The sequence below is a fragment of the Ichthyophthirius multifiliis genome, assembly GCF_000220395.1.
Source record: "Ichthyophthirius multifiliis unplaced genomic scaffold scaff_1120509251279, whole genome shotgun sequence".
Classification (NCBI taxonomy): domain Eukaryota; phylum Ciliophora; class Oligohymenophorea; order Hymenostomatida; genus Ichthyophthirius; species Ichthyophthirius multifiliis.
The window spans coordinates 1-25891 of NW_004086029.1; the positions used below are offsets into that span (position 1 = coordinate 1).

Below are 25891 nucleotides of genomic sequence, written 5' to 3' on the forward strand. Positions count from 1 at the left end.
ATATATATATAAATAATATATATATATATATATATATATATATATATATATATATATATATATATATAATTTCAAGAAAAACAAAATATTTTTTTTTTTACAAAAAAATATATACTTTAGAATATATTCCTTAAATAAAAAATTCAGGAGCCATGTATAATAAAGTACCACATTATTCAGTTTAAAAAATTTATTTTTAAGCCTAATATTCTATACTAAGCCCAAAATCTCCAATTTTTATACTATCTAAATCATTTACATTTCCAATTAAAATATTTTCTATTCAATAAAGATTATTTTATTTTTTTTAAATAAAATAAAAAAATAACCTGGTTTTAGATCTCTATGTACTATACTTTTTGAATGAAAATAAGCTACAGCATTTAATATACTTGACATTATTTAGACATATTAAGATTAGGTAAACCATATATTATTTTGATTATTTAAATTCATTAATTATTACAGATTTCCCCATTCTAAAAGTTCCATAATTAAATAAAATCTTTATTAACACTCAATAAATAATTCAAATTTAACAATATTTTTGTGGTCTAATTTACTCAAAATATCAGCTTCAAGCTTTAATTTGTATTATTATTATTTTGAAACAATTTATTTATCGATAATCTTTTATAGATAAATATTTTTTTAATTATCATCTTTTATTTTTGTTTTATAATTTTTTTACCTTTACAGCATATTTTATGTTTGTTTATTTATCTTTTACTTATATAACTTAACTAAATGCTCCTTTTCCAATGTATTTAATTGGTTCATAAACATTTAAGAACTATTCATCGAAACTATAATTGATTTCTTTAAAAAATTGCATTCTTTATATTATTAATAAGTATATGTATGTTATAAATCAATTATTTTTTAATAATATTTAATTAAGCTTTTGTAAAATAAATATAATTACTAATAATAAGATTAATATTTATTTGATTAGAAAATATTATTTTCTGATAAGTTTTTATATTTTTGGTTTCTAATTTTTAAATTAATAAAAATTAATCAATAAATTGTAAATTTGAGTAAATTAAAAATAAATTTATATTAAAATTAATAATTTTTAATTAAATTAAAATATAAAAATAATTAAATATTAAATTAAATTTTACATAATTTAATACAAAAATATTTCTTATTTATGTAAATATTTATTAATTATAAAAATAATTATATACCCTTTTTTTATTTAATTATTAAATATTTTATTAATCTGTTAAAACTTATTAAACTAAATAATATAAATAAAGCTTAAATGAGTTTTTCAACTTAAAATACATATAAGTACTTATAATATAAAATGAAATATATGCTACTATAATTAAACGAAGACTAGCTTATAAATTTATTTAAATAATATATTAATCATACTAATATGTCTATTGAATATTAATAAAAAATAATATCATATAAATGGTATACAAAAAAAATTAAATAAATAATCAAAAAAATAATAAAAAAAATATAATTTAAAATAGTTATGAATCGACTTATATTTTTAATGAAAAAAAAGCAAATGGTATAAATAAAATAAAAAATTATATATTTAGATCAAAACATAATAAAAGGATATGGAAGAAACGAAAAAGAAGCCAATGTAAATTGTATTAGAAATATATTTGAAATATTATTTGAAGATGAAAAAGTAATAAAAGATTTAAACATATGCTTTTCTAAATGTAATTAAATAATTATAATTTAATTTTAATTTATTAAATATATTAAAAGTAAATTTATAATAACATAATAACAATAAGTCATATTTTAATGAAACTTTAGAATAATAAAATTGTTAAAAAAATCAATAAAACTCAGCTTAGATAATAAACGATATTAGATATTCTTCTTTTGAAAATTATAATTCGGAAAAATAATAAAGCTAATTAAATCCAAGTATCTAATAACCTAATTTATTATAAAATTAATAAAATATCTAAAGAAAAAATATTTCTAGTTAAAATTCTTTATAATAGTAAGTATTTTCAAATAAATCTGGAGAAAAGTAATTAAAAATAAAATAAAAAATAATTTTTATAAGTTAGATTTAATGAATTAGAAGAAGAATTAAAATAATCAAAAAACTATATATAAGAATTAGAGAAAAATATATAAACAATCGAAGAAGAAAATAAAGTAATAAAAAATATATTTCTAATAAATAAATTTAAAATAGAAATTAAAATATTTACATATATCAATATAAAAAATACTCTAAATTAATACATAAAATTATAATAATACTTTTCTGAAAATATATATATAAAAATATATGAAAATTTTATTTATATTTTATTTTTTTAGATGTTAAAAAATCTTTTGATATAATAGTAATAATAAACAAATTTAATTTAAAAACAAGAAGAAAACTCAAAAACTGAATTTAATAATTCTTAATAATAAACAATATTAAAAAATAATGAAAATAAAAGCAATACATAAAATAATCTGAATACATTATTATTTTAAAAAACTTAAGAAAGTAATAAAAAATAATTTATTATTTAAATAGTACTTAATTTACTTATTTATTATTATAAAAAGATAGAAGCTTTTCTGTTATTATAAGCCAAAAAATAAATAGTTAAAATAACGAAAATTAATAATAACTAGTCGATACTTCTATAGAAAAAACAAACCTATAGGGACATTCGAAATTCAAAAATAGAATACCTAAATTAAACTTATAAATACTGCCAAACTATCATGGAAAAAATAATTAATCATTAAATAATTATTTATTAGAAGCTTATATAAAAAACAATAAAAATGCTTAACTTAAATAATGAAAAAATCATACATTTATATGTAAAAAAGTTTGATTTTGTTTGATTTTAATAAATAAAAATAATAATAATTATTCCTTGTTTTTAATAAAGACTATATATGCATATATATGTATTAATTATTATATTAATCTATTCATTAACCTTCTTTATTTTTTAAACTCTTTCTTTTAAAAACTAAACAGCATTAAAAATGGTCTAAGAGAAAATAAATAAATAATTTAAATTATTTAAAATACATTTTTAGCCATAGTAAGTCCTTTAATAGCATTCGAATTTTAAATTTCTCTTAATTTGCTTTAAAACACAGGCCCATGGTATTTTTCATCAGCTTCTTCAATTTTTAACATAGTAAATTCAGAAGTAGTACTATATACTTTTTTAGTAATTTTAACAGTTTTTTAAAAGACACTATTAATATAATCTTTAACATTATCGATATTTTTATTTTCTTTTTAAATATTATAAATTTTATTCTATTTAATTTTTCAATACTTGAAAAAGAGAAAAAAAAATAAGAATTCATAAATAAAAATAATAAAACCTGTATTTGAAAATTATTCTAATTCTTAATCTCCTTTATTTTTATAATTTTAAATAAACGATTCTCCTTCATTATCTACATATAATTTCAACTTTAAACATTTTATAAAATTAAATATAAAAAATTATATATATATATATATATATATATATATATATACTATTATATATATATATATATATATATATATATATATATATATATATATATATATACATATTCGCGATATTATATGGCTTCTTCAGTTTAATATATAAATTACAAAGGTGATTTCGGAGGAGTTTTTACATTTTTTAAAGCTTTTTTTAATTTATTATTTCCGCCAAAAACTAAATAATTTATTTATTTTTAAGACCATGTTTCACTTTCTAAAGGCTTTATATATGATAATTATACTCCGAATGTTTAGTGCATTTATGCGCATTATTCGCATAAGAAAATACCATTATTTATTGAAACATAATTATTTTGATCTTGTTTATCGCATTCAAAACATGTATTATTAAGTTCTATTAATTTTTATAATGTTTCTTGATATTTTTTCATTTCTTTTATTTTATTTTAATATTTTAAATTTAATAGAATAATGTAGATATATATATATATATATATATATATATATATATATTTATATATATATATATTTTTATATATTTAAATGATTTATTTTATTTTTTTATATGATTTTTATTATAAATTGAAAATATTTATATTATAATTATATCTTTTATTTAAAAATTAAAAAAAGATATATATAAAAAAATATATATTTAATATTATATAGTTTAATTTTTTATAAGAAAAATATTATATGATTTCTTACATAAATGATAGAAGAAGTATTAAAAAAAAAGAAAAAAAAAGAAGCTTTTTATTATTTATTTTATTAATAGAAATCGGTTTAGTAATATTTTTTTTAGCATTATTTTTTTATATTTTGGGAGTATTCTTATTGTTCAATAGAATGTCATTTTTATTAGCAAATGTATATAAATAATAAAATAAAAAAAATTAAAAACTTTTTTAAGTAAAATAAAAGATTTTATTTTTATTAGGAATGTATTTAATAGTTGGTTTCTCATAAACCCTTTCATTTTTTAGCAAAAAAAGTAAATAATAAAAAATATATTAAATATATGATTTTAAAAATATAATATTTAAAAGGTAATTTTAGAGCATCGATTATTTATTTTACAGGCTTTTTGATTATTTTATATAGATTATCGTTTGTAGGATTTTGTGTTTAATTATATGGATTATTTTTATTATTTAGAACTTTCCTTCCCTTATTATATGATCCATTATGCAGATTACCAATGATAGGAAAATATTTGAGTATTATATATTAATAATATATATATATATTTTATAATTAAAAAAAAAAAAAGAAAATAATAAATTCAGAAATACATTAGATAATATTGCTGGGACAGGTCCTTAAGTTTGATTTTTTATTAAAAAACAAATATCCGATTTTTATTATTTAAGAAAAAAAAAATATAAAATAAATATTATATATATATATATATATATATAAATATTAAGATTTTATATATTTTTTATTTATTTTTATTTAATTTTTTTCAATATTTTATGTATTTTTTAGTATATTAATTTCATTTTTAATATAAAAAGTTTTTTTTTAATTTTTATATTTTTTTTTTATTTTCATTTTAAATTATTATTTTATAAAGCCTTTTATAATTCTTTATATCCTTTTTAAATAAAATAAAAAACTGTTTCTTCATCAGTCTCAACATCATCATCTTAGATTAAATCAATTTATTTTTATTAATTTTAAGATAACTCTTATTCTTAGTCTTTAGTTTCTATATATAGAGGAAATTCATAGTGTTTTGTTTTGCTATTTTATAAACTAATAAATCTAATATTATCATTGATATTTATTTTTTGAATTGTATATTTTTATTTCTTTTTGATTGTGAATTATTTAATTTAAATTTATGTGTTGAATTCAATTTTAATAGAATTCATTTTTTTATTCTTTTTTTAATTTTCTTTTTTTTGAATATAAATTTTTCTTTTTTTAAATTTTTTATTATTTAATTTCAAGCTAAATTTTTTAATAAGCTTAAAAATACTAAAAAAAAAAAATTTAATAAAAATTATATAAACAGTATAATTATTAAGAATAAATATATTGTTTTTAAATTATATTAAATTTATTATATTTTGACAAAATAAATTTAATTAAAATATAAGCTTTTTAATATTATTCACAAAAAAAATAAAATAAAATGTAACATAAATCATTGCCATAAAGTCCAGTTTCAAACAATTTAAAAAAATTTCAAAGTGATATTATATTTATTTGAATCATATTAATATAATAAAAGATGACATAAAATAAAAATATTTAGAATAATTTTAAATATAATAATCTCTAAATTAAAATAGTATAAAAGCAGTTAGATAAATAATAGGTCAATCATTAAATTAAGACTAATACAAAATTTAATAAATGAATATATAAATAGTGTAGTTAATATTTAATTATTATATTATTAAATTTTCTATAAATAGTAATTTAAATGAAAAAATATAAGAATTAACAAACGATAATATAAATTTAACTGAATATATAAAGTATTAATATTTTATTTTATTATTTAAAGCAAATAAAAAGAACTTTAAAAGAGGAAAACTAATCTTATTAAAAATAATTTTCAATTTAAAGTATCTAAAATTTTATTAATATAAATAATTATTTTAAAAGATTAGTTAAATTTAAAAAAATAATAATATAATTAAGCTGATAATAATAATATATAAAAAATAATGGAATTAGAATAATAAAATTAGAGTCTATAAAATTAAATTGAAACTATAATTCAAGATAATTATGCTTTAGTTAATAAAATATAAAACAATAATTAAGAAAAAACAGAATTTTAATAAAGTTATTTTAATCAAATTAATAGCTTGAAAAAACAAATAAATTAAAAAAACGAATAAATAATGAAAATAGAGTATATTTTCATATTTTCATATTATTTTTATTATTTTTTTTTTTTCTATATATATTTAGATAAACACATAAATAATAATTTTAAATAGAAATTTCAAATTTCTAATAATTAATATAGTAAAATTAATATAAAATATTTTATTTAATTTTTTTTTATCCTTTTTTATTTAGAAATTTAGAAGGATTAATTGTTGAATTAAGAAATAAAATAAATTTATAATATTAGATTTTAGGAGAAAAAGAATTATAAATTAAATAATTATAATAGAACTTGAAAAAGTTAATGGAAGATAAAATAAAAAATTAAATAATTAATTAGGATTATAAAGTATAAATAAAAAAACGTTCTGAAGATAATATTTCAAGTAAATAAGCTTTTAAGTAAATTTTTTATATCATTAATATTTTTATTAAATAAATTAAATAGGCAATTATGAAAAATCACAATTTATAGAAAAAATATAAAAAAATGAAAAATTTAAATTATTGTAAATATTAGTTTATTCTAATATTCATAATTGAAATAAAATGTTTAAAAAAAATACATAAATATAAATATAATTATATATGTATATATAAAGATATTTATATAAATAAATAAATTTTATATATATTATAAATGTATATTTAATCTTAATAATTTTATATTTTAAATTAAATATTTATATTTTATATATTTACTTCGATATTGTATTTAATTAAATAATATTAATCGGTATTAAATGTATTTTTTTTTTATTTTTAAAGCTTTTTTTATAAATAAAACATTATTAAATTTTTATTTAAATAATATATTAATAAATGTTCTTATATATTAATAAATATTAATAAAAGAAAATATTACAATATATTTTTATATTTTCATTATTTTTTTATTTTTATCATATTTATTTAATTAATAATTAAAATATTTATAGTCTTATTTTAATTTTGACAGTAACTGTTTTAATCACAACATAATTTAAAACACGTTTTTTTATAACTATATAATTGTCGAATTCTTTTACTTTAAATTTTATTATAAGTATAAGTTGAATTAATTTTAAATATAAAAATAATTACATAATTTATTATTTATTTATATATATTATTAATTTATTACTATATTTTAATAATTTTTTAAAAGATTAAAAAAAAAAAAAAAAATTAAATAAAATTACATTACATTTTTTGAAACATTTTTATTAAACCTAATTTAATAAATATATATTTTTAAAAAAAATATTTTTTTTTTTAATATTTTCCTTAAATAAAAAAAACAATGGACCAATTTTAAGAAGAAACCCAAAAAACAAAGCCTCCAAAAAAGCAATTTATCGTCCGTAAGAAAATTGAAGACGATATAAAGAATTCCAAGCAATATTTCCAAAATAATCCCAACTTAAAACTATATTAACCCCAACCAATGAAGGCTTCTTTTAAATCTAACATCCGTAAATCATCGATTTCTTAATAAAAGCCTACAATAATCAACCTCCCAAACATCTAAGGCCTTCCCCAAAACGAAAATAAGCATCGTGAAACCACCATATACTCATAAAAGACTATAAAATCCCAAGAACAACCTGAAGACTACAAAAATATGCCAAATTAAGAAGAATATATACCACAAGTATAAGGTCCTTAGATCGAAATGGACCAATATGATGTTAGTTTTATCATTAATACAGGTTTAGTGGCTTTCGATAGTGTTTAAGTGAGAAACATAGGGACTGCATCTATATATTATGAATGGAAAAGAATAGAAAATGAGAAATAACATAGTGTAAGTTTACAAGATCCGGAATAGAAATTTTTCTGTCATCATGAATAAAATGTCATAAAGCCTGGATAGTAGAAAAAGTTTATTTTTTCCTTTATGTCGAAATTAACGGGGACTTTTTACGAAGAATGGGAATTTAAATGTGAACCACCTAATTAAAATTAGGTTAAAAATTTAAAATTGTCCGGACACTCAATTGACGTTGATAATTTGAAAAACTGGAGGGGAAATTTCGATGAAAATAACTATAAATAATTCCTATATAAGAGTATGGGGGAAGTAATTGAAGATATTCTAGGTAATGTGAGGACTCCGACACCCCCTCTACCCGATCTGAAAAACGAGGAAGTGCGAAGAATAGAGTTTGAAGCAAAAAATGAATATTACAATCTTTTTTATAATGATTTAGTGATGAAATGGTGGTTTTAGTTAGAAAATGATATATATGAGAAGCTTAAATTGAATAAATAAGAGTAGTATTGGGACCTTAACGTGGATTATATAAGGAGAATTATTGAGAAGGTAGAAGATGAGGATGATAGGGCTTTTTTTATGAAAAGATTTAATAATTATTTCGAGTTGAATAGAAAAAAACCAATCGAAAGATCAGAAATCTACCCTTTAGTTCGTGAAAAAATGAACAATATTATTAATAATATTGCAGTGTTTTCAGACAAAAGTCGAGAGGAATTATAAATGTGGGACTTTATTTTTAGAATTCCTTAAGAAAACTAATCTTTTTTTTCGGAAGATGAACTGAAAAAGCACGAAGAGGAAAACTAGAAACTGAAATAAGACTGGATGAAAAAAACGAAGAAAAAAAAATGGACTGATGAAGATGAAAAAAAATAAACGAAGATTATAAAAATGCCTTTTATGGAAAAATTTAAAATGAAATTTATACTTTTTGGGACTCCTTTGAGGAAAAAGAGTTGTTTTTGAGAATTTACTAAAAAATGGATTAATAAAAAGGAGATTTAGGAGGGTTTTTTGAATCTTTATTAAGAAAATAATCCGTTAAAGATCTTGAATTAGAAGGTAAAAGAGTACTTTTAAAGGTTACTTTGAAAATAAAAGACACTATAGAGGCTTTGGAGTCAAAAAGAAAACACGAAAATAGAATTTTAAAGGAAAAGAAGAAGAAGAACTGCGAAAAATAGAAGAAGAAAAGGCTTTATAGGAAAAGCTTTTGAAGGAGAAAAAGAAAATGGGTAAGAAAGTAATACCTAAAGGTAAAAATATACCAGAAGAAGTTAAAATAGAGGAAAAAAATTATGATATTTCATTTTTAGATGAAGATTGTGTATAAGAAATCATCGAATAATTAAAATTTTTAATCGAAAAATAAACGAAACTAGTCATTTTAATTATACACTATGATATTCCGTTAGGAGAGTATAAATTGACATCTTCAGTGAAGTTTTTTTTTGAATATTTAAAGAAATAAATGGAAAGTACCCAAATTTCTTTCAATGAAAATAGTACTTTGATTGAAAATTTCGATGAAAAAATAGAAACCGAATTTTTTCCAGAAAACTCAATTTTGGTATTGGAAAATGCTTTTTTTTAGCCCGAAGAAATCCAATTTAAATTCGATGAAAATAACGCACTTGTTAAATATAATTTAGATGACATTTAATAGTATGTTAATGCCCTTTCAATGTATTGTCCAGTCTTTGTACTAGATGATAAGGACAATTTATTCTCGAGATATTCGTCTGTGATAAGGATTAAGGCTGAAAATAATGTCTTAGGGCTCAATCTGGCTAATTATATTCATTAAATAGGACATTTAGTTAGTTTTGAGAAGAAACCGTTCATAATGTTTGTTGGAGGAGGATTATCTGCTGAAAAAATTTAAGGTTTGGATGTACTTTTAGAGTTTGTGGATGAATTACATTTATATGGGGAAATTGGAATGATGTTTTATATTGTATAGAAGTTAGATATTGAAAAAATAAAGCTTAGTTTTTTATAACAATGGAAAATAAATAGTCTAGAAAGAAATATTATAAAAAATATTTTATTAAAAAAAAAAGAGAAAATATATCTTCCAGTAGATTTTTGTATTATATAAGACTTAAATATAGAAGGAATAGAGAAATACTCACATTCCTGGTTTTAAAAAGCTTAAGAAACCATCTAAAATTTCCCTCCGAGAATTTTAAAAGAAAAATAGCAGCAAGAATAAATATAAGAAACAGATGATAAAAATACTAAATAAATAGGAGAAAATAGTCAATTAATAGGAGATAATAGTCAATTAATAGGAGAAAATAATCCATAAATAGAATAAAATAGTCCATAAATTGGAGATAATGACGAATAAAATAATATACAATAGGAAGAAGAGGAAGAATATGAAGAAGAATATGACGAAAATAACCCTTCTTAGAAAAAAAACTCTTTTAAAAATAAAAACTATAATGAAATTATTGAAGATAATACTATAGAGGAATCATTTGAGTATAATTATGAAGCTTAATTCCCTGAAAATTATTTAATTGTCGATTTGGGAGAATAAAGTTTGCAAAAATATCAGAATAAGTACCCGAAAAGGAAGAAAAATAGGATGGATAGACAGTCTGAGTATTTTTTAGGGAAATAATGCATTTTTTGAAGGGAATAAAAATGTTTCTAAGTGTCTATTTAAAATGCAGTAGGATAAAAAAAAAAGACTGGAAGAATTAGTCAAAAATAATAATGATTATAATTATATTAACGATGTTTTAGTATTCAGTTTTGGGAAAGAACTAGAATAAGAATTAAATTTCTTTGAATTAATTGAGAAGTAATAAAATTTTGAAAATAATGGAGAAAATAACACAGAAAATTCAGAAAATAATGAACATAATTCCGAAAATATATAAGAAAATTCAGAAAATATAGAAAATGAGGAAAATAATACAACTTTAAAAACAAAAATAAATAATATTAAGGAAATTTCAGATTTCTATTTAAAGGATAGTCTTTTTGCACTTAAAATTTTAAGTGGAAATTATATTGAAAGTTTATAAAATATAGAAACTTATAATAAAAAAACTGAATCTAATTTAGAGGATGAATTATCATTTTTAGATTGAAATTATTTTATCGTTTTTCTATATATATAAATAAAACTATTATTCATTTTTTTTTTAATATAATTTAATCATTTTTATCTAAATAATTAAATGTTTCTTATCTTTAAGCTGTATTATTTTATATAAATGGATGTTAATAAGCTGTATTTAAATCCATTCTTTTATTAGGATCTTTTACCAGTATTTTTTTTATAAAATCAACCCCTTCAAATGATATAGGACCTGAAAACTTTAAATCTCCCTATATATAAAAAAATAATAATATATTTATATTAGATATAAATATATTAATATTTACCTTAACAACTTTATCAAATGTGGCATCATGATTTTTCCCTGTAAAAGGAGCGTTTCCAAAAATCAGTTCATATACAAGAATTCCTACACTCCAAATATCTACTGAAAAATCGTATTATTTGCCTTCTACCATTTCTGGGCTTACATAATCTAAAGTTCCGCAAAATGTTTATCTCATTTTATCTTTTTCCACAAAAGTAGCATAACCAAAATCACATATCTTAAGTATTCCCTTATAAAATTAAATAATATTATATATATATATATATATATATATATATATATATATATATATATATATATTTTTGAAATTATTTTTATTATTACATTATTTAATATAATGTTCTCAGGCTTAATATCTCTATGTACAATTCCTCTTGCATGCATATATAATAAACCTTCAATTACTTATCTTACATATAAAGAAGCCTTCGTTTCGTTATATCTTTTATATGGTTATTATTTTAAATCAGCAAACAATTCACATCCACAAGCTAATTCTTAGATTAAATATAAACTATCGTTTTCATAAAAATAACCATATAAACTAACTATATTAGGATGAGATAGCATATATTAAGTTTTTATTTCATTTAATATATCTTAGGTTAGTTTATATTCTATTATAGTAGATTTTTTTATTTATTTAATTGCAACTCTAAATCCTGTTTATTTATCGCTATAAATATTAGTATAATTAAATTATGTTTTTTTTTAAAAAAAAAATATATATATAAATATATATATTATATATATATATATATATATATATATTATATATATATATATATAATTATAAATTTTATACACTGCTGAGTATACATCAGAAAATTTACCACTTCCTAATTTTTTACCTAACTTAAAATTTTAAATTGAATTTTTTTTATTGAAACTATTATCTTATAAAGAAATTTAAATACTCTATGTTATTAGTCCATTAGGCTCAAAATATACTTAATTATCAATATTTGGATTATTTTTTTCCGTTATAATTTATTTAGCAAAAATATCTAAATTACTCATATTTTTACCTTCGTTTTTAACACTTTTAGGCCCCTAACTTACCCTTCCACTATAAGCTGGGGAATTCTACGTATTTTTCTATAAATATGCTACATTATTCTATTCTAAATTAGGAATTTTATTCTTCAAATCAGTAACTTATTATTAAAAGTTATCTTTTATAATTAAATTATCAAAAGATTTATTAGAATTAGTATTCGAAATTAAATCTTAATAGGGTTTTTTTCTTTTCGCAGATTCCATTATCGATTCAATTTATAAATTTTAATCACTCTCATTTGAATATTTCTAAATATTTTTTGGTGTATTAACTTTTTAATTTACATTTTAAGTATTTTCAAAAGAAATAATATTTTTAGGATTTTAAAAAGAAGATGTATTTTTTTAACTTTCATTATCTAAAGGAATTTTTTACATATAATGATCTTTTTTTCTTTAAATTAGTCTTTTTTTTCTTAAAATTATTCTTTTATTTCTTTAAATTATTCTTTTTTTCTTAAAATAATAAACAGTTTTTCTCATCTTTTATCTCGTCCTTTATATTGTTTTTTTTCACATCTTTTTCTCTTCTTATTTTCTTCTTTTTTTCCTCTTTTTTTTCATTTATTTTTTCATTTTTTTACTCGTCTTTTTTCTCGTCTTTTTACTAGTCTTTTTTCTCGTCTTTTATATCGTCTTTTTTACTTTTTTTTCAGAAGGAAACTCCTCCTTATTTTTTTTAAATTATTCTAATATTTCGTCTATTATTTTTTATTATTATCCAGGAGTAATATTATGATTTTCTTTATTTTCATTGCTTTTTTTTACTCTAAATCATCTTTATATAATTTGTTTCCCAGAACACATGTTTAATCTGTATATAATACACTTTTTGAAGATTTTCGGAAGAGCTTTATATTATTTTCATTAAAAAAATCTTGGCTTTATTAATATTCTTCATATTTATTCTAAAGTAAATTATATAATGATGAAAATAACATTTCTATTTCTTTTATTTTCTTTAATGTTTAAATAATTAATTTAGATTCAATTTGTAAATTTTTAAAAAAATCCAAAGCCTTTTCTTCTAAATCACAACATTCTATTTCAAAAATGCTTTTTTTTCGATTAATTTAAATACTTTTATAAGACAATAACATTTTTTTTTTATATATATATATTAAAATTAAATTCTTATTTTAATATTAATAAATTATGATATATAAAAAAACTTTTTTTTTTTTTAAAAAAAAAAAAAAAAATTAAATAAGAATTTTGAATATTTTTTTTGTATTTAAATTATAAATTAATTTAAATTATTTAAATTTAATATAAAAAGAATTATCATAAAAAATAAAAATATAAAATAATTAATATATCATATAGGTTTTATATATATTTATTTTATCCTATCTTACTATAATTCTCGAAATAGCCAGCGTAGCTCAGTTGGTTAGAGCGCGAGTCTCATAATCTCGAGGCCGAGGGTTCGAGCCCCTCCGCCGGCATTTTTTTTTATTATAAAAATAAAAAATTATATATTTAATTTTTAATTAAAAAAGAAAAAATATATAATAAATTGGGTATTTTTATTAAAAATATAAATATATATATATATATATATATATATATAATTAAAATATATATTCATTTTTCTATTTTATATTCTAAATAATTATTATTTATTATATTTAAATTTTTTTATTTTTAGGAAGTTTTTGCTTTTAAATTAACTTTGTATTTTTTCGTTATTTTATGCATTAATTATAAATCAGTTGTTAATTACTTTACACTATTTTAATTTTGAATTTTTTATTATTTAATAATAGAATTTTATATAGATTATTAACAAATTCCAACCTTAGATTTTTATTATTATTCTAAATTAATAACAGAAATAGATTTTTTTCTTTTTTCAAAATTATTAATTTAATTATTAATTAATTTTGTTTCCTAACAATTTGAATTTATAAATCTAGCACTTTCTACATTTACATCATTTTCAGTTTTTACCATATCGTTTATTTATTTTTATAATCCAAATGATTCTCTAAGTAATAATTAAGAACTTTTTTATTTTTCTTTTTAAAATTATAAAGAATCGGTTGTTTAAGTACTTATTTTGAATGTTTTTAGACTATTTTCATTATATTATTCATCTTTTTTTTATATATTTATAGAAAATAAAGGAGTTTTGGTAATTGTAGACATTAAAATTTAAAGAATTGATATAAACAAATATTAATATTTTTGATTTTGGACAAGTTTTATAAAATAATTCTCATTAATAAATTTTTCTCGAAATATATTTAAGTGATATTTATCGTTTTTAATAATTTAAAAATACTAATTTTATAAAAAAATTATTTCTTCAATATTTTTTGAACCTTCTTTTATTTTCTAAAGGTCAGTTTCATCTGAAAATATACTCGAATCACTACTTGAAGGCGATTTTTTACACATTTTATGATAATTTAATTTATTATTCAGTTAATTTATAGTATCATATTGTTATAATTATTTCTATATATATATTTTTATGTATATATATATATATATATATATATATAGTAAATATACTTTTAATGTATTTATTTATATAGTCATATTTTATATTAATGTAATGTAATATTTTTCATTAAAATTAATATTTTTTGAAGAATCATTAGAAATGTCTTTTTTTATATTATATAATATAAATAAAAAATTTACTAGTATTTTTCGTTAAATTGGAAAAATTTGTTAATAACTTTTTCTTTTTATTATATTAACAAAATTAAATATTTAAAAAAGGTATTATATTATATACTTATTAAACTTAATGATTTATATAATTGTAAAAGTTTTAGGTATTAATCATTTTTTTTTGTTATAAATAAGTAAATTATATATAAAAAAAATTTATTTAATTAATTTAAAAAATAACTATATAACTATATTATATATAAAATTTAATTTCTATATTTACAACAATAAAAATACTTAAGTACTTTAATTTCTTTTTATATCTAAATAAAATAAATTTCTTAATTATTTTTTATTATAAAAAATAAGAAAAAAGCCCATGTATTTTTATTAATTATTATCCTATACATAATTATTCTTATTCTTTTATATACTTCCTGATTTAATATACCTATAATACTCAAAAATTACCTATTTATTCCCATAAGACTACTAAAAATAGATATATTTGCCTTTTTTAACAAATTTAATGACATATTATTCATTTTCGTTTTTATATATGTTAATATATAAAGGCAAATACTAATTTTTTGAAAAATATAAAATCTAAAAGGATAAAAAATGGCCTTGGGAAGACCCTAAAAATACTAATATATGGAAATAAACATTAAAAAAACATTAATGAATAATTTTGTGAATATTTTTGTGATATAATTTGGATTTTTACATATAGAAACTTTACTAAATGGTGTTCAAGTAGAAACAGACTAAATGTTTTTCCCTTCAAAAACCGAAAATTTCCTAAGCATATTAATTCTCTTATTTTTCCATGATTTTTGCTTTTATTTCATCCACCGTTTCCAACACTAAAAGCCCATTTATTAATATATACATAAAATACACCACTAATATTACCAAAATGTATGTATTGCAGGTCAATATTTTCATCCTATAGATTATATAATAACTATACTAGCACCAACATATATAATGTTTAAGTTTTTGAAAAAAAATTGCATATAATTAGCCTTTGTATGTGGGTTTTTATCATGAGTATCAATTCTATAGACGAACATTCGGGTTATGAATTCCCTTGGAGTCCTTTTAATTTGACCAAATATAATGTTTCTGCTGAATTCCATGAATTTCACCATTTTAGTAATACTGGCGCTTTTGGATCTATTTTTAATTTTTACGATAAACTTTTTAAAACAGATTTAGAATTTAATAAATTTAAAAAAAAAAAATGAATTAAAAAATTTTCTAATATATATTATTTATTTTTTTCCAAAAAAAATAAAAAAAAAAACTATTAAATAAATATTTTTTTGTTTTGTTTTTTTTTTTTAAAAAAATAAAAAAAAAAAATATAATTTATTTTATGATAATCCCAATAAAAACTAAACTAGAAACCTACGAAAAAAAACTCTTTTACACAATCTTATTTATTCTCGAAAAAAGCTATTTTAATCAATTTCTAAAAATCTTCTCGATATTCATCTAAACCTATTAAATAATATATATATTGTCCAAATCTCCACATTCAGAGTGGCTTTATTCTCATTCATAAGGCCAATATGTAGGAAAAGCTTCATAATATATAATGTTTAGTCCGTATTTCTAAAATAATGCATAGAATTACAATATAGCCTTTATTTCAGTAACTATAATAAATATATTTATGATTTCATAGTTTTTTTTGCTTTCTATAATATAAGAACCTGGTAAAAAATATAATTATCCCATATTTTATTCCATTTAAGCTATATTTATTAATATTCTAACAGAAATACTATACCTTCCTATATAAGATTTACTCTTAACAAGCATAAACTGTAGTTAAAATGCGGAAAATACACTAATAAATAATTTTAATTAAAAGCAGTGTTTTTCTCCTTAAAATATACTGCAAATTTCAATTGGTATTTTTACTTTTTTTGTGCTTTTTTTTCACCAAATTTTAACCAAGTAAATTTTCTTCGAAATAAAGCTTGAAAAAACCAAAAAAATCAGTAAAATTTCCGGAAAATACGAAACACTAATTTCCTATTTTCAGACATTATTGGCCTTTAAATCTAATATTTTCAACTAAAAAATTCAAAGCATTATTTTCTCTTTTATCCTCCTTATATTCTCCCTGTATATACATTATTATAACCTCTCCTATATAGACGAAAATGATCTCGTAATGCATAAAATCTCCAAAATTTAAATCTAAACCATAATTTCATCCCTAATCTCTCTTTTAATCTACTATACGGGCATATTTACTTCTTCTTCGATTTTTATATTATATATAACCACCCTTATAGGCTTTTTAATCTTGAATATTTTCCAATAAGAAATTTCCTATACTCTATTATCGAAGAAATCTTCCGAATACCAAAACGCAGATGAGGCTTTTTAACAGTTAAGGACAGTATACCTAGCTTTGTAAGACTATGAAAAGAACACTATTATATTAAATGGGTTTTATAATTAACATTTAAAGGATTGTCCAAAAATATTGTGTCCTTCGAGAGCTCCTAAATCTCAAATTTTATAATTTAAAAAAAGCCTAAATATTTAAAGTGAAAATGAACTATAAATTCTGCTTTATTTTATAATCTCGATTATATTTTAAAATAATATAATATAATTTCGAAATGATTAAAAATTAAAAATTTTCTATTGTTTATTTCTCTTAGACTGTTTGTAAATTAAAGACTAGATATAATAATGGATATCTTTTGTAGATTTATAAAGTGCTTCTTTTTTTTAGAGATTTTAACTTTTTTATATTTAAAATTAACTAGAATTTTCCGAGGAAAAAAACTCTACTTTATTAGATTTTTCATAATAAATATAAACTGTAGAAAAAAAAAGTTTCTTTTTGAAGTAAAATTTCCTCTAATCCGCTTAAAATTTTCTCTCTTTCTGGTCTGAATTGGCTGAATAAATCCCCAATTCTTCCCTTCTTTTTGCTTCTGCTAAAAAAATACTCGCCTCCTCAACAATTTGTGAATAAGAATTCCAAAAACTCAAAAAATCTTAACAACTTTCTCCCGAAATAGTCCGTCTATACTTTTTATATACCATCCAAATACACGAAAAATAGTCTAATAATATCGAATTTCCTGCCCAAATTGACGAAAACTAAAGCTATCTAGTAAAAAAGGACAAAAAAATTCAAGAAACAATCCCAAATGTTAATTTTACGAGCGCAAATATCCGTATAACAGCCGAAGATTCAAACTTAGGTCTCATATAAAGCCTAAACATGGAAGTTTTAAGGATCTTAAGCATATCTTCTCAATCTAAACTACTAAACTCGAATATATCTAACATAATGCCGAATATATACGGGAAATAACACAATAGTTTCATCTAAAATTACCTAAATACACAGGCAGAAAAAATATTGAATTCCACTCAAGACTTTTTTATAAAAACTTCATCCGACTTAATTATTGGAATTAAATTAAAAGTGAAAAATCTGTACGGATTTACTAGTGGAAGTGTATTTTTGGGTACTTTTTATATCAAAAGCAGTCTTTTTTAGAATTAAATTTACATTTTAGTGGATAAAGAGGGTATTATAGATAGTTTTACGGGAAATGCCATATCTTGTTTAAGAATAAACTCAAGGAAAATTAAAAAAAAGGAAGTTTCTATTGATAAATATATACCGAATTTTTTCAGATAATTAAAGGATTTCAAAAGTAGTTCAGGAAAAATAATTTAATTTGAAAAATAATATGGAAAAGTTAACGTGTCTGATATTTTTTTTCTCGGGAAAAATTAAGGCTTTATTATAGAAATTAAAATGGAATAAAATCTCTAGTCTAAAACTTTTAATTAGATTTAAAAATAGGAAAATTCTTAAATTTCAACTTATAATAAATAACGTATTTCTTTGACTCCTTAAAATATAAATGCATAGACATTATTTTTTTACTTTGATTTATAATTTCTATAGTACAGAGCATTTTTTAAAACAGAAAATAAAATACAAAATAAAAATAATAATAATAATGAAAACTTTATTTTTCTAGAAAAAAATGATACGGATTTCGAAAAAGGAATACAATAAATGGAAAAATATATAGACGAATGGATTAAAAATTACAAAGAAAAAGATGAAAATTGCGAAAAAAATAATTTATATACAATAAGTGAAAAAAATTAAATTAAATACGATAAAAATATACGAACAATGATGCTTTACTAAAACAAAATCTACGATTAAATGGATTTGTAAAAAATGATGGAAAACGAAGAAGATTTATTAGATAATGATAAAGATAAAGAATAAGCAAATATATAAGATTAAAATGCATTAATTGAGAGTAATGACCATTAGTAAATAAATAAAGTATAAACACATATATATATATATATATATATATATATATATATATATATATATATATATATATATATATATATATATATATATCCTATATCCTATATCCTTTATATTTTTATATTAGATTTTAAGTGATAAATAATTATTTTAAGAATTTTTAAGCAATAAAAAATATGATATAAATTAGGATATTATATTTTATTTAAAAAATTTTGTAATTATACTTTTATCTATAATAGTATTGTATATATTATTTGATTTCTTTTACTATGGTATTTAAATTTCTAATACTGTAATTTCATATGACTATTTAAACACTTCTTTTTTATTTATTTCTAATTTATAACATATAGTTTCTTTGTTACATATTATGAGATGTTTAAACGAGGGTTTTTTTTATCAAAAATAGTCTATATAAGATCCTGAGAGAACTACAATACATGAGAAATTAAAAAAGATACAATTTTTTTTAAACTGACACTGATTATCTGATTAATAAAATTTATTCAAATCAAATCGGCGTAAGTACATTAATGAAAAACATTTTTTCTGAACAAAAATAGATATCTCTTTCTCTAAAAACCACCGACTAATAGATAATTGAATACAAAGAAAATTTATATTAAGGCACCTAATAAGTACTAACTAAATTAAATCATCTAAGAGAAGTATAAATGGGTTCTTTGACTGAATAAGACTTTGACTTTTACTAAATAACATATAATTTTCAAAATCCCATATTATAAAAATAACAAGAGTATATAATCGAGCAATAAACACAAATTAACACTGATTTAAAAAGAAACTTTTCAAATCAATAACTAATCATGTTTTTAGGATTTGTATTAATAACTATTACTATAACCTTTAAATTAATACTATATATGATTTTATTGAGAAAATCTTTCCAAATAATTAGCCTATTATCTACTATATAATAAAACGATATAAAATAAAATATACATAACTGTGATAATTTCATTTCTAAACTCACTAATTTCGAAGAGGAAAACGAAAAATCGGAAAACTCAGATTAAAATCTATTAAATGATAAAAAATCTAACAAAGAATCCGAAATGTATTAAAAAAATTCCTTTCAAAAATTCAATATGTAGGTTAATAGGTAAATTTTGCATTAATTTTTTAAGTTTTGGTGGATTTTCCCTTATTTTTTATTACTATCTTTGTCTTGCTTATATACTGGATTATCCTATTCTTTTAGTTTTCAGTATTTATTGACAATGGAAAATTTATAAAATGAATCTCAAATCATCTTCTCATTAGAGTCTCAATTTAAAATTATGTAAAACCTTCTTATGGATAATATTTTATTTGGTAAAAAATAAATAAATATTGATTTTTTGAAAAAATAAATCGAATAAATGTATGAAAATATTAATCTTTTGGAAAAAATCACTATAATAATATAAATGACCTTCCAAATGATTATAAAGCTTTTTTTTAGCAACTTTTTTCATAAAATAAAATTTGCGAGTTATAAGGTTTTAATAATGATGACGATTTTGAGGCTTGTTAAAATAAATTCGATAAAATTCTTACTTAAGGCATGAATGTTATATTAGTTAAATTAATCGAAAACATTATTTATTTTTTGAATTAAAATAACTTTCCATATGGAAGTTAAAATAAGTATGAATTTGCGACTTCTTAATAAATGTACTAAATTAATTATTTTATATAAAAAATAAGGGTTTCATTTAGAAATCTTAACGAATAATTTATTAATGGATTATATTCATTTTCCGATAAATTTATATCTATTGAGGATTACACTTTTAATTTCTATTATTTTCCTATCATTTTTCATCTGCTTTTTTTTCTATATACCTATTATTAATAATATTGAGTAAGAACTAAATTAATAAAAACAAATCCTTTTATTTATTCCTTTACAATAATTATCCAAAAACTATGCAATTAGACAATATATATTAAAATGTATAAGATAAAGTAAAATAGATAAATGAAATATAATATATATATTTATTTATATATATATATATATATATAAATATTTTTTATTTTATTCATAATTTCGAGAAATAAAAATCTGGAAAAAGAATATTTTGATTCCTAAATTCTTACATAGAAAAGACCCTAGTTATATTTTCTTAATTTTCTCTTATTTTTTTTATTTCTTCATTTTCTTTTTCATGATTTTAAGCAACTAAATGTATTTCTAATCTCTTTTTATTTTAGAAAAATGTTTCTTAAAATTAATTTTAAATATCTTCTAAACTAATAAATTCAAGTTCATCTATCAATCTATTTTCTATAATATTAATAAAAATATATAATATATATAAATATAAATATTTTTTATATACTTCTATCAAAAACATATTTATTTTCTACAATTTCATTCCAAAATCTTTATTTTTCATCAAAAATACTACAGTCTTTTTATTTAATTTTATTTAAAAAACTCTTTTTATAACTATCAAATTCAACTTCATTTAACTATTTTAATTTTTCCGAAAACTCATTTAAAAAGTTATCTACTCTTTAACTAATAAACATAGGACTTCTTACATTCGATTAAACAGTAATCTAAAAAGAAATAACTCCTCTAAAAATCTACCATGAATTTCCTACAATATATCCTAATTATTCATCAGTTCTTAATTTTTCAAAACAAGGAACTCTCATAATAATTTAAATTAAATCACAAATAATTATGTTCCTAATATTTTCCTCCTTATATTACCAATAAACTTAAAAACAACTATTGGTTTCTTCCTTATTTAATTTTTTTTCATAAAAATAAGTTTTTCCTTGTACTAATTTTACTGCTCGAATTAAAAATACGTCTTTTTCATCCAAAATATTCCCTTAAAATTACTTTTAGCATTCCAAAATGCTCTAAACGACTTTTTCCTTTTATAAATTTCCAATAGCCAGCCATTTAAATCTAACAGATTCAAAAATATTCTTTTAGAACTCCAAAAACTTCTCAAATGAAACGTCCTAAACTAAAGTTTATTCGAATTCATCTGGATTAATCCCATTAGTTTGCAAGAACCCTTAAGCAAACTGTCCTATTAATAAATAAGGCTATGCTTTTTATATATTCTAATAAGATTTGAGTAATTTCTAATATTAAATATTGAACTTTTCCTTATCCAAACATTAAAACTAGGCTACTTTTTCACATAAACTGATTAAAAAAGCTTCCAAGCAATCATTATAACCACCAACATTTATACTAATGGAACAGTTTAGTAGTCTACAGAGCATCCCAAATATGCCATTTCTGCATTATACCTAAAAGTCCTCAAATTGTCATTTAGAAGCATAATATATAGCGCAAAAAAGACACTTCTTTAAACAGGTCTTTAAATATTTTCCTTTAAAAGAATTCTCCCAGAAATAACTGCTTTCGGTTTTTTAAACAAAAAATCTTCCTTAAACCAAATTTCACTTTATTTGTTTTTAATAACATTCAAAGGAATATTATTTTCCCTATTTTAAATTTAAAAAAGGTTCATATTTTTCGGTAAAAACTAATTTTTTTCTAAAAACTACATATTTATATTAAAATTATTCTCATTAAAAAAATTTCTTAAATAATCAGGTAAATATTATATAGTATATTTAGTATTATAAACAGGTTCTTATAAAATACATTCATTTTTAAAATTTTATGAAATAACTTAAATCCTCATATTTTCAATATTTAAATTATCTACAGTTTTCTAAAAAACCTCTTCTTCGAATTTCTCATTTAAATAAGGTTAGATTAAGACATCTTCAATAGGCTAATTTTACATTCTCGAGGAAAGTACTTATAGATAATTTTAAGGTTTTTCCTTATCTTTATTTTCGAAGTTTAATTCCGACAATAATTTCTTTTCTTCGAAAACCCATTTTTAAATTCCTTTATTTTTCACCATTTTGACATATTCAAACACTATTTTTAACACTTCCTCGTATTTTTCGACTCCTTAATCACTTAAATCTATATTAATTTACAAAAACGAAAACGACCCGACCTCATTTCCATTACTACACGAAATTTCACTTGCCAAATGCAAATCTGAAAGAATTTATAATAAAGACCCTTTCCCTTCATGTCCAAAAACATGTGATAGGTAATTCAAAGGATTATTTTTATAAAGGCCCTACATATTATCTAAAATCCATTTAATTTAAAGACAATGATTATTTTAAACGGGTACAATTTTCCATATATTTCCATTTAAATTTTCCTTATTAAAGCTTTCACAACTAAATTTTTTCAAGCCTTCTAAGTCTTTATTTTTAACGCTTTCGAATTTATCCTAAACCCATTTTTCCATAATATCTAGTTCTGAGTTAGAATACACTACTAACTTCATTAAATTCGCAGAGTAATTTTTCTCGTAAAATTCAATTAATTCTTCCCTTATTTTTTCCTTATTTAAACTCATTAAATTCCCAGTCCCGAATTTTCTATACTCAGAATTTTCTAGACTCGAAAATCTAAACAATTAATGCATTCTCCAATTGTCCTAGTTTAAATTTTTCTAATGTTCACTATCTACTGCCTTCATTTCACGCTCTACACAAGATTCAAAAAACAAAGGACTTATAAAAAATTAACTAAATCTATCTAAAGCACCCTCTATTGAATTACAGGAGCTTGTAAAATAATAATTAGTCTCGTTTCCACTAGTATATGCATTAGAAAAACCGCTATTTTTCTATAAATAATCGCTATATTCACTCTAATTAGGGTATTTTTAAGTACCCATAAATAACATATGTTCAAGAAAATGGGCTAAACCGGGAGTTTCTGCAGGATCTTGGTAAAAGCCTGCTTTTACGTTTAAGGCTGCACCAGATTTTTCAGTATCATGGTCGTAAATTAATAAACATTGCATTTTATTTTTTAAAAGAAGTTCTTTATATAAACGAAGATCATTAGAACTTTTTTTTATGATTTTTTACTANGGTTTTATATTTTNTTTTAAAAATACTATATATATATATATATATATATATATATATATATATATATATATATATATATATATATATATATATATATATTTATTTTAAAACAATAGGGTTTCAGAAATTAAAAATTAAATATATATATTTTGAATTTAACAAAAAAATCATTTTCCATAATATTATGGTTTTCTCTTTTCCATAAAAGCATATAAACCTTCCATTCTATCTTCACTATGTGCAATTTTTGAATATTACATTTTTTCAATCTACAATCCTTTTTTATTATAAATTAGATTAAATTAATAAAGATATATATATATATATATATAAATATATATATATATATATATATATATATATATATTTATATATATATATTTATTAAATTATATATATATATTCATATAAATATATATAAATACCTGTTTATAAATCTACTTCATATCCATAATTAATTGATTATTTAGCTGCTTTTATAGCAATAGGCCCCTAAAAAATTTTTATTATTATAAATTTTTATATAAATGACGTTTTTCAATATTTTTTCAGCAATCTATAATCCCTTACTATAACAATTTTCATAAGAATCTTCTACATAATTTAAAATTCCTAAATTTTTAGCTTCTTCAGCAGTTAATCTATCTCCTGTAAAAATAAGTTCCTTAGCTTTGGCTATGCCAATAATTCTACTTAATTTCTAAGTACCACCTGCTCCAGGAATAATAGCTAAACCAGTTTCAGGAAGACCTAAAATACTATTTTTTGTACCTATTCTTATATCACATGAAATACCTAAAAGATTTTATTATAAAAAAAAAATTAAAGATTTATAAATATTGTATAAATATAGAGTCTATATACTATAAAATAATTATATATAAAATATATAAATAAATTTATATATTTATATATTTATATATTTATATATTTATATATTTATATATTGTTTTATATGTATTTAACCTAATTCTAAACCACCACCTAAAGCATGTCCGTCAATACAAGCAATAGTAGGAATTGGTATGTTATATAATTAATCAAATGTATTCCTTAAATTTTAAACAAAATTTTCAGATTATATACTTGTAAGAGAAAATCTTTCCTGTTCATATTTATATATATAAAAGCAAATTATATATAAAAATTAGAATATGAATAAAATATATAAACATATATTAATATTAATGTAAAATTAAAAAATTAAAAAATATTTAAAAAATAATCTAAAAATATATAAATATATACATAAAAAAATTAAAGATATAACTATTTAAAAATATATAAATATAATTTTTAAATAAAATATAAATATATATATATTTATATAAATCTATATATATATAATATATACATTTATATATATATATATATATATAAATATTATTATTTTATTATTATTTATTAACTTTTAAATCAGCTCCTGCAAC

At 19.0% G+C, this 25891-nt stretch overlaps 6 protein-coding genes and 1 non-coding gene across 7 annotated transcripts, besides 44 other annotated features; 5 read left to right on the plus strand and 2 right to left on the minus strand. All coding sequences in view use genetic code 6, as the record gives it.

The window, feature by feature from the left end:
* Positions 1 to 68: a microsatellite.
* A 1012-nt stretch (positions 69 to 1080) lies between these two features.
* Positions 1081 to 1123: a microsatellite.
* A 16-nt stretch (positions 1124 to 1139) lies between these two features.
* Positions 1140 to 1189: a microsatellite.
* A 248-nt stretch (positions 1190 to 1437) lies between these two features.
* Positions 1438 to 1480: a microsatellite.
* Positions 1481 to 3467: 1987 nt separating this feature from the next.
* Positions 3468 to 3562: a microsatellite.
* Positions 3563 to 3934: 372 nt separating this feature from the next.
* Positions 3935 to 3996: a microsatellite.
* Positions 3935 to 4009: a microsatellite.
* Positions 3987 to 4059: a microsatellite.
* A 22-nt stretch (positions 4060 to 4081) lies between these two features.
* Positions 4082 to 4112: a microsatellite.
* Positions 4084 to 4112: a microsatellite.
* Positions 4113 to 4850: 738 nt separating this feature from the next.
* Positions 4851 to 4883: a microsatellite.
* Positions 4884 to 4887: 4 nt separating this feature from the next.
* Positions 4888 to 4954: a microsatellite.
* A 1932-nt stretch (positions 4955 to 6886) lies between these two features.
* Positions 6887 to 6963: a microsatellite.
* Positions 6964 to 7176: 213 nt separating this feature from the next.
* Positions 7177 to 7225: a microsatellite.
* Positions 7226 to 7398: 173 nt separating this feature from the next.
* Positions 7399 to 7453: a microsatellite.
* Positions 7454 to 7652: 199 nt separating this feature from the next.
* IMG5_174720 (mycbp associated protein, putative) lies at positions 7653 to 9035 on the plus strand (the record flags this gene model as incomplete). The annotated part of the gene is made up of 1 exon (XM_004029652.1): positions 7653 to 9035. A coding segment is annotated over one exon (1383 nt), but the record flags the coding sequence as incomplete, so codon positions are not given.
* Positions 9036 to 9049: 14 nt separating this feature from the next.
* Positions 9050 to 9286, plus strand: IMG5_174730 (hypothetical protein; the record flags this gene model as incomplete). Its single annotated transcript, XM_004029653.1, has 1 exon — positions 9050 to 9286. The coding sequence occupies one exon, from the start codon at positions 9050 to 9052 to the stop codon at positions 9284 to 9286; it is 237 nt and encodes a 78-aa protein (XP_004029701.1).
* A 14-nt stretch (positions 9287 to 9300) lies between these two features.
* IMG5_174740 (phosphoglycerate kinase, putative) lies at positions 9301 to 11126 on the plus strand (the record flags this gene model as incomplete). Its single annotated transcript, XM_004029654.1, has 1 exon — positions 9301 to 11126. One exon carries the CDS (start codon positions 9301 to 9303, stop codon positions 10711 to 10713), a length of 1413 nt encoding a protein of 470 aa, XP_004029702.1. The 3' UTR covers positions 10714 to 11126.
* Positions 10313 to 10409: a microsatellite.
* Positions 10909 to 10979: a microsatellite.
* Positions 10921 to 10981: a microsatellite.
* Positions 11127 to 11219: 93 nt separating the features above from the next.
* IMG5_174750 (protein kinase domain protein) lies at positions 11220 to 12897 on the minus strand (the record flags this gene model as incomplete). Its single annotated transcript, XM_004029655.1, has 4 exons — positions 12282 to 12897; positions 11801 to 12152; positions 11475 to 11705; positions 11220 to 11417 (listed from the first exon to the last, which is right to left on the minus strand). Exons 1-4 carry the CDS (start codon positions 12737 to 12739, stop codon positions 11220 to 11222), a joined length of 1239 nt encoding a protein of 412 aa, XP_004029703.1. The 5' UTR covers positions 12740 to 12897.
* Positions 11722 to 11776: a microsatellite.
* Positions 12199 to 12265: a microsatellite.
* Positions 12199 to 12280: a microsatellite.
* Positions 12898 to 12920: 23 nt separating the features above from the next.
* Positions 12921 to 12999: a microsatellite.
* Positions 12925 to 13015: a microsatellite.
* A 26-nt stretch (positions 13016 to 13041) lies between these two features.
* Positions 13042 to 13141: a microsatellite.
* Positions 13043 to 13117: a microsatellite.
* Positions 13054 to 13095: a microsatellite.
* Positions 13054 to 13189: a microsatellite.
* Positions 13056 to 13164: a microsatellite.
* Positions 13113 to 13177: a microsatellite.
* Positions 13190 to 13909: 720 nt separating the features above from the next.
* IMG5_174760 lies at positions 13910 to 13983 on the plus strand. Its single transcript has one exon. It is a non-coding gene; the product is annotated as a tRNA-Met (tRNA).
* Positions 13984 to 14073: 90 nt separating this feature from the next.
* Positions 14074 to 14108: a microsatellite.
* An 891-nt stretch (positions 14109 to 14999) lies between these two features.
* Positions 15000 to 15045: a microsatellite.
* Positions 15046 to 15659: 614 nt separating this feature from the next.
* On the plus strand, positions 15660 to 16293 carry IMG5_174770 (protein kinase domain protein aurora kinase). The gene has a single exon (XM_004029656.1). The coding sequence runs from the start codon at positions 15782 to 15784 to the stop codon at positions 16211 to 16213; it is 432 nt and encodes a 143-aa protein (XP_004029704.1). The 5' UTR covers positions 15660 to 15781; the 3' UTR covers positions 16214 to 16293.
* Positions 15843 to 15877: a microsatellite.
* A 2996-nt stretch (positions 16294 to 19289) lies between the features above and the next one.
* Positions 19290 to 19342: a microsatellite.
* A 182-nt stretch (positions 19343 to 19524) lies between these two features.
* Positions 19525 to 19598: a microsatellite.
* Positions 19599 to 21497: 1899 nt separating this feature from the next.
* Positions 21498 to 21544: a microsatellite.
* Positions 21545 to 21778: 234 nt separating this feature from the next.
* On the minus strand, positions 21779 to 24415 carry IMG5_174780 (insulin-degrading enzyme, putative; the record flags this gene model as incomplete). The annotated part of the gene is made up of 2 exons (XM_004029657.1): positions 21779 to 21801; positions 21857 to 24415. A coding segment is annotated over one exon (2241 nt), but the record flags the coding sequence as incomplete, so codon positions are not given.
* Positions 21803 to 21846: a microsatellite.
* Positions 23954 to 23984: a microsatellite.
* Positions 24416 to 24487: 72 nt separating the features above from the next.
* Positions 24488 to 24560: a microsatellite.
* A 212-nt stretch (positions 24561 to 24772) lies between these two features.
* Positions 24773 to 24881: a microsatellite.
* Positions 24882 to 25346: 465 nt separating this feature from the next.
* Positions 25347 to 25400: a microsatellite.
* Positions 25359 to 25409: a microsatellite.
* A 279-nt stretch (positions 25410 to 25688) lies between these two features.
* Positions 25689 to 25729: a microsatellite.
* Positions 25692 to 25845: a microsatellite.
* Positions 25767 to 25845: a microsatellite.
* Positions 25846 to 25891: the final 46 nt, after the last annotated feature.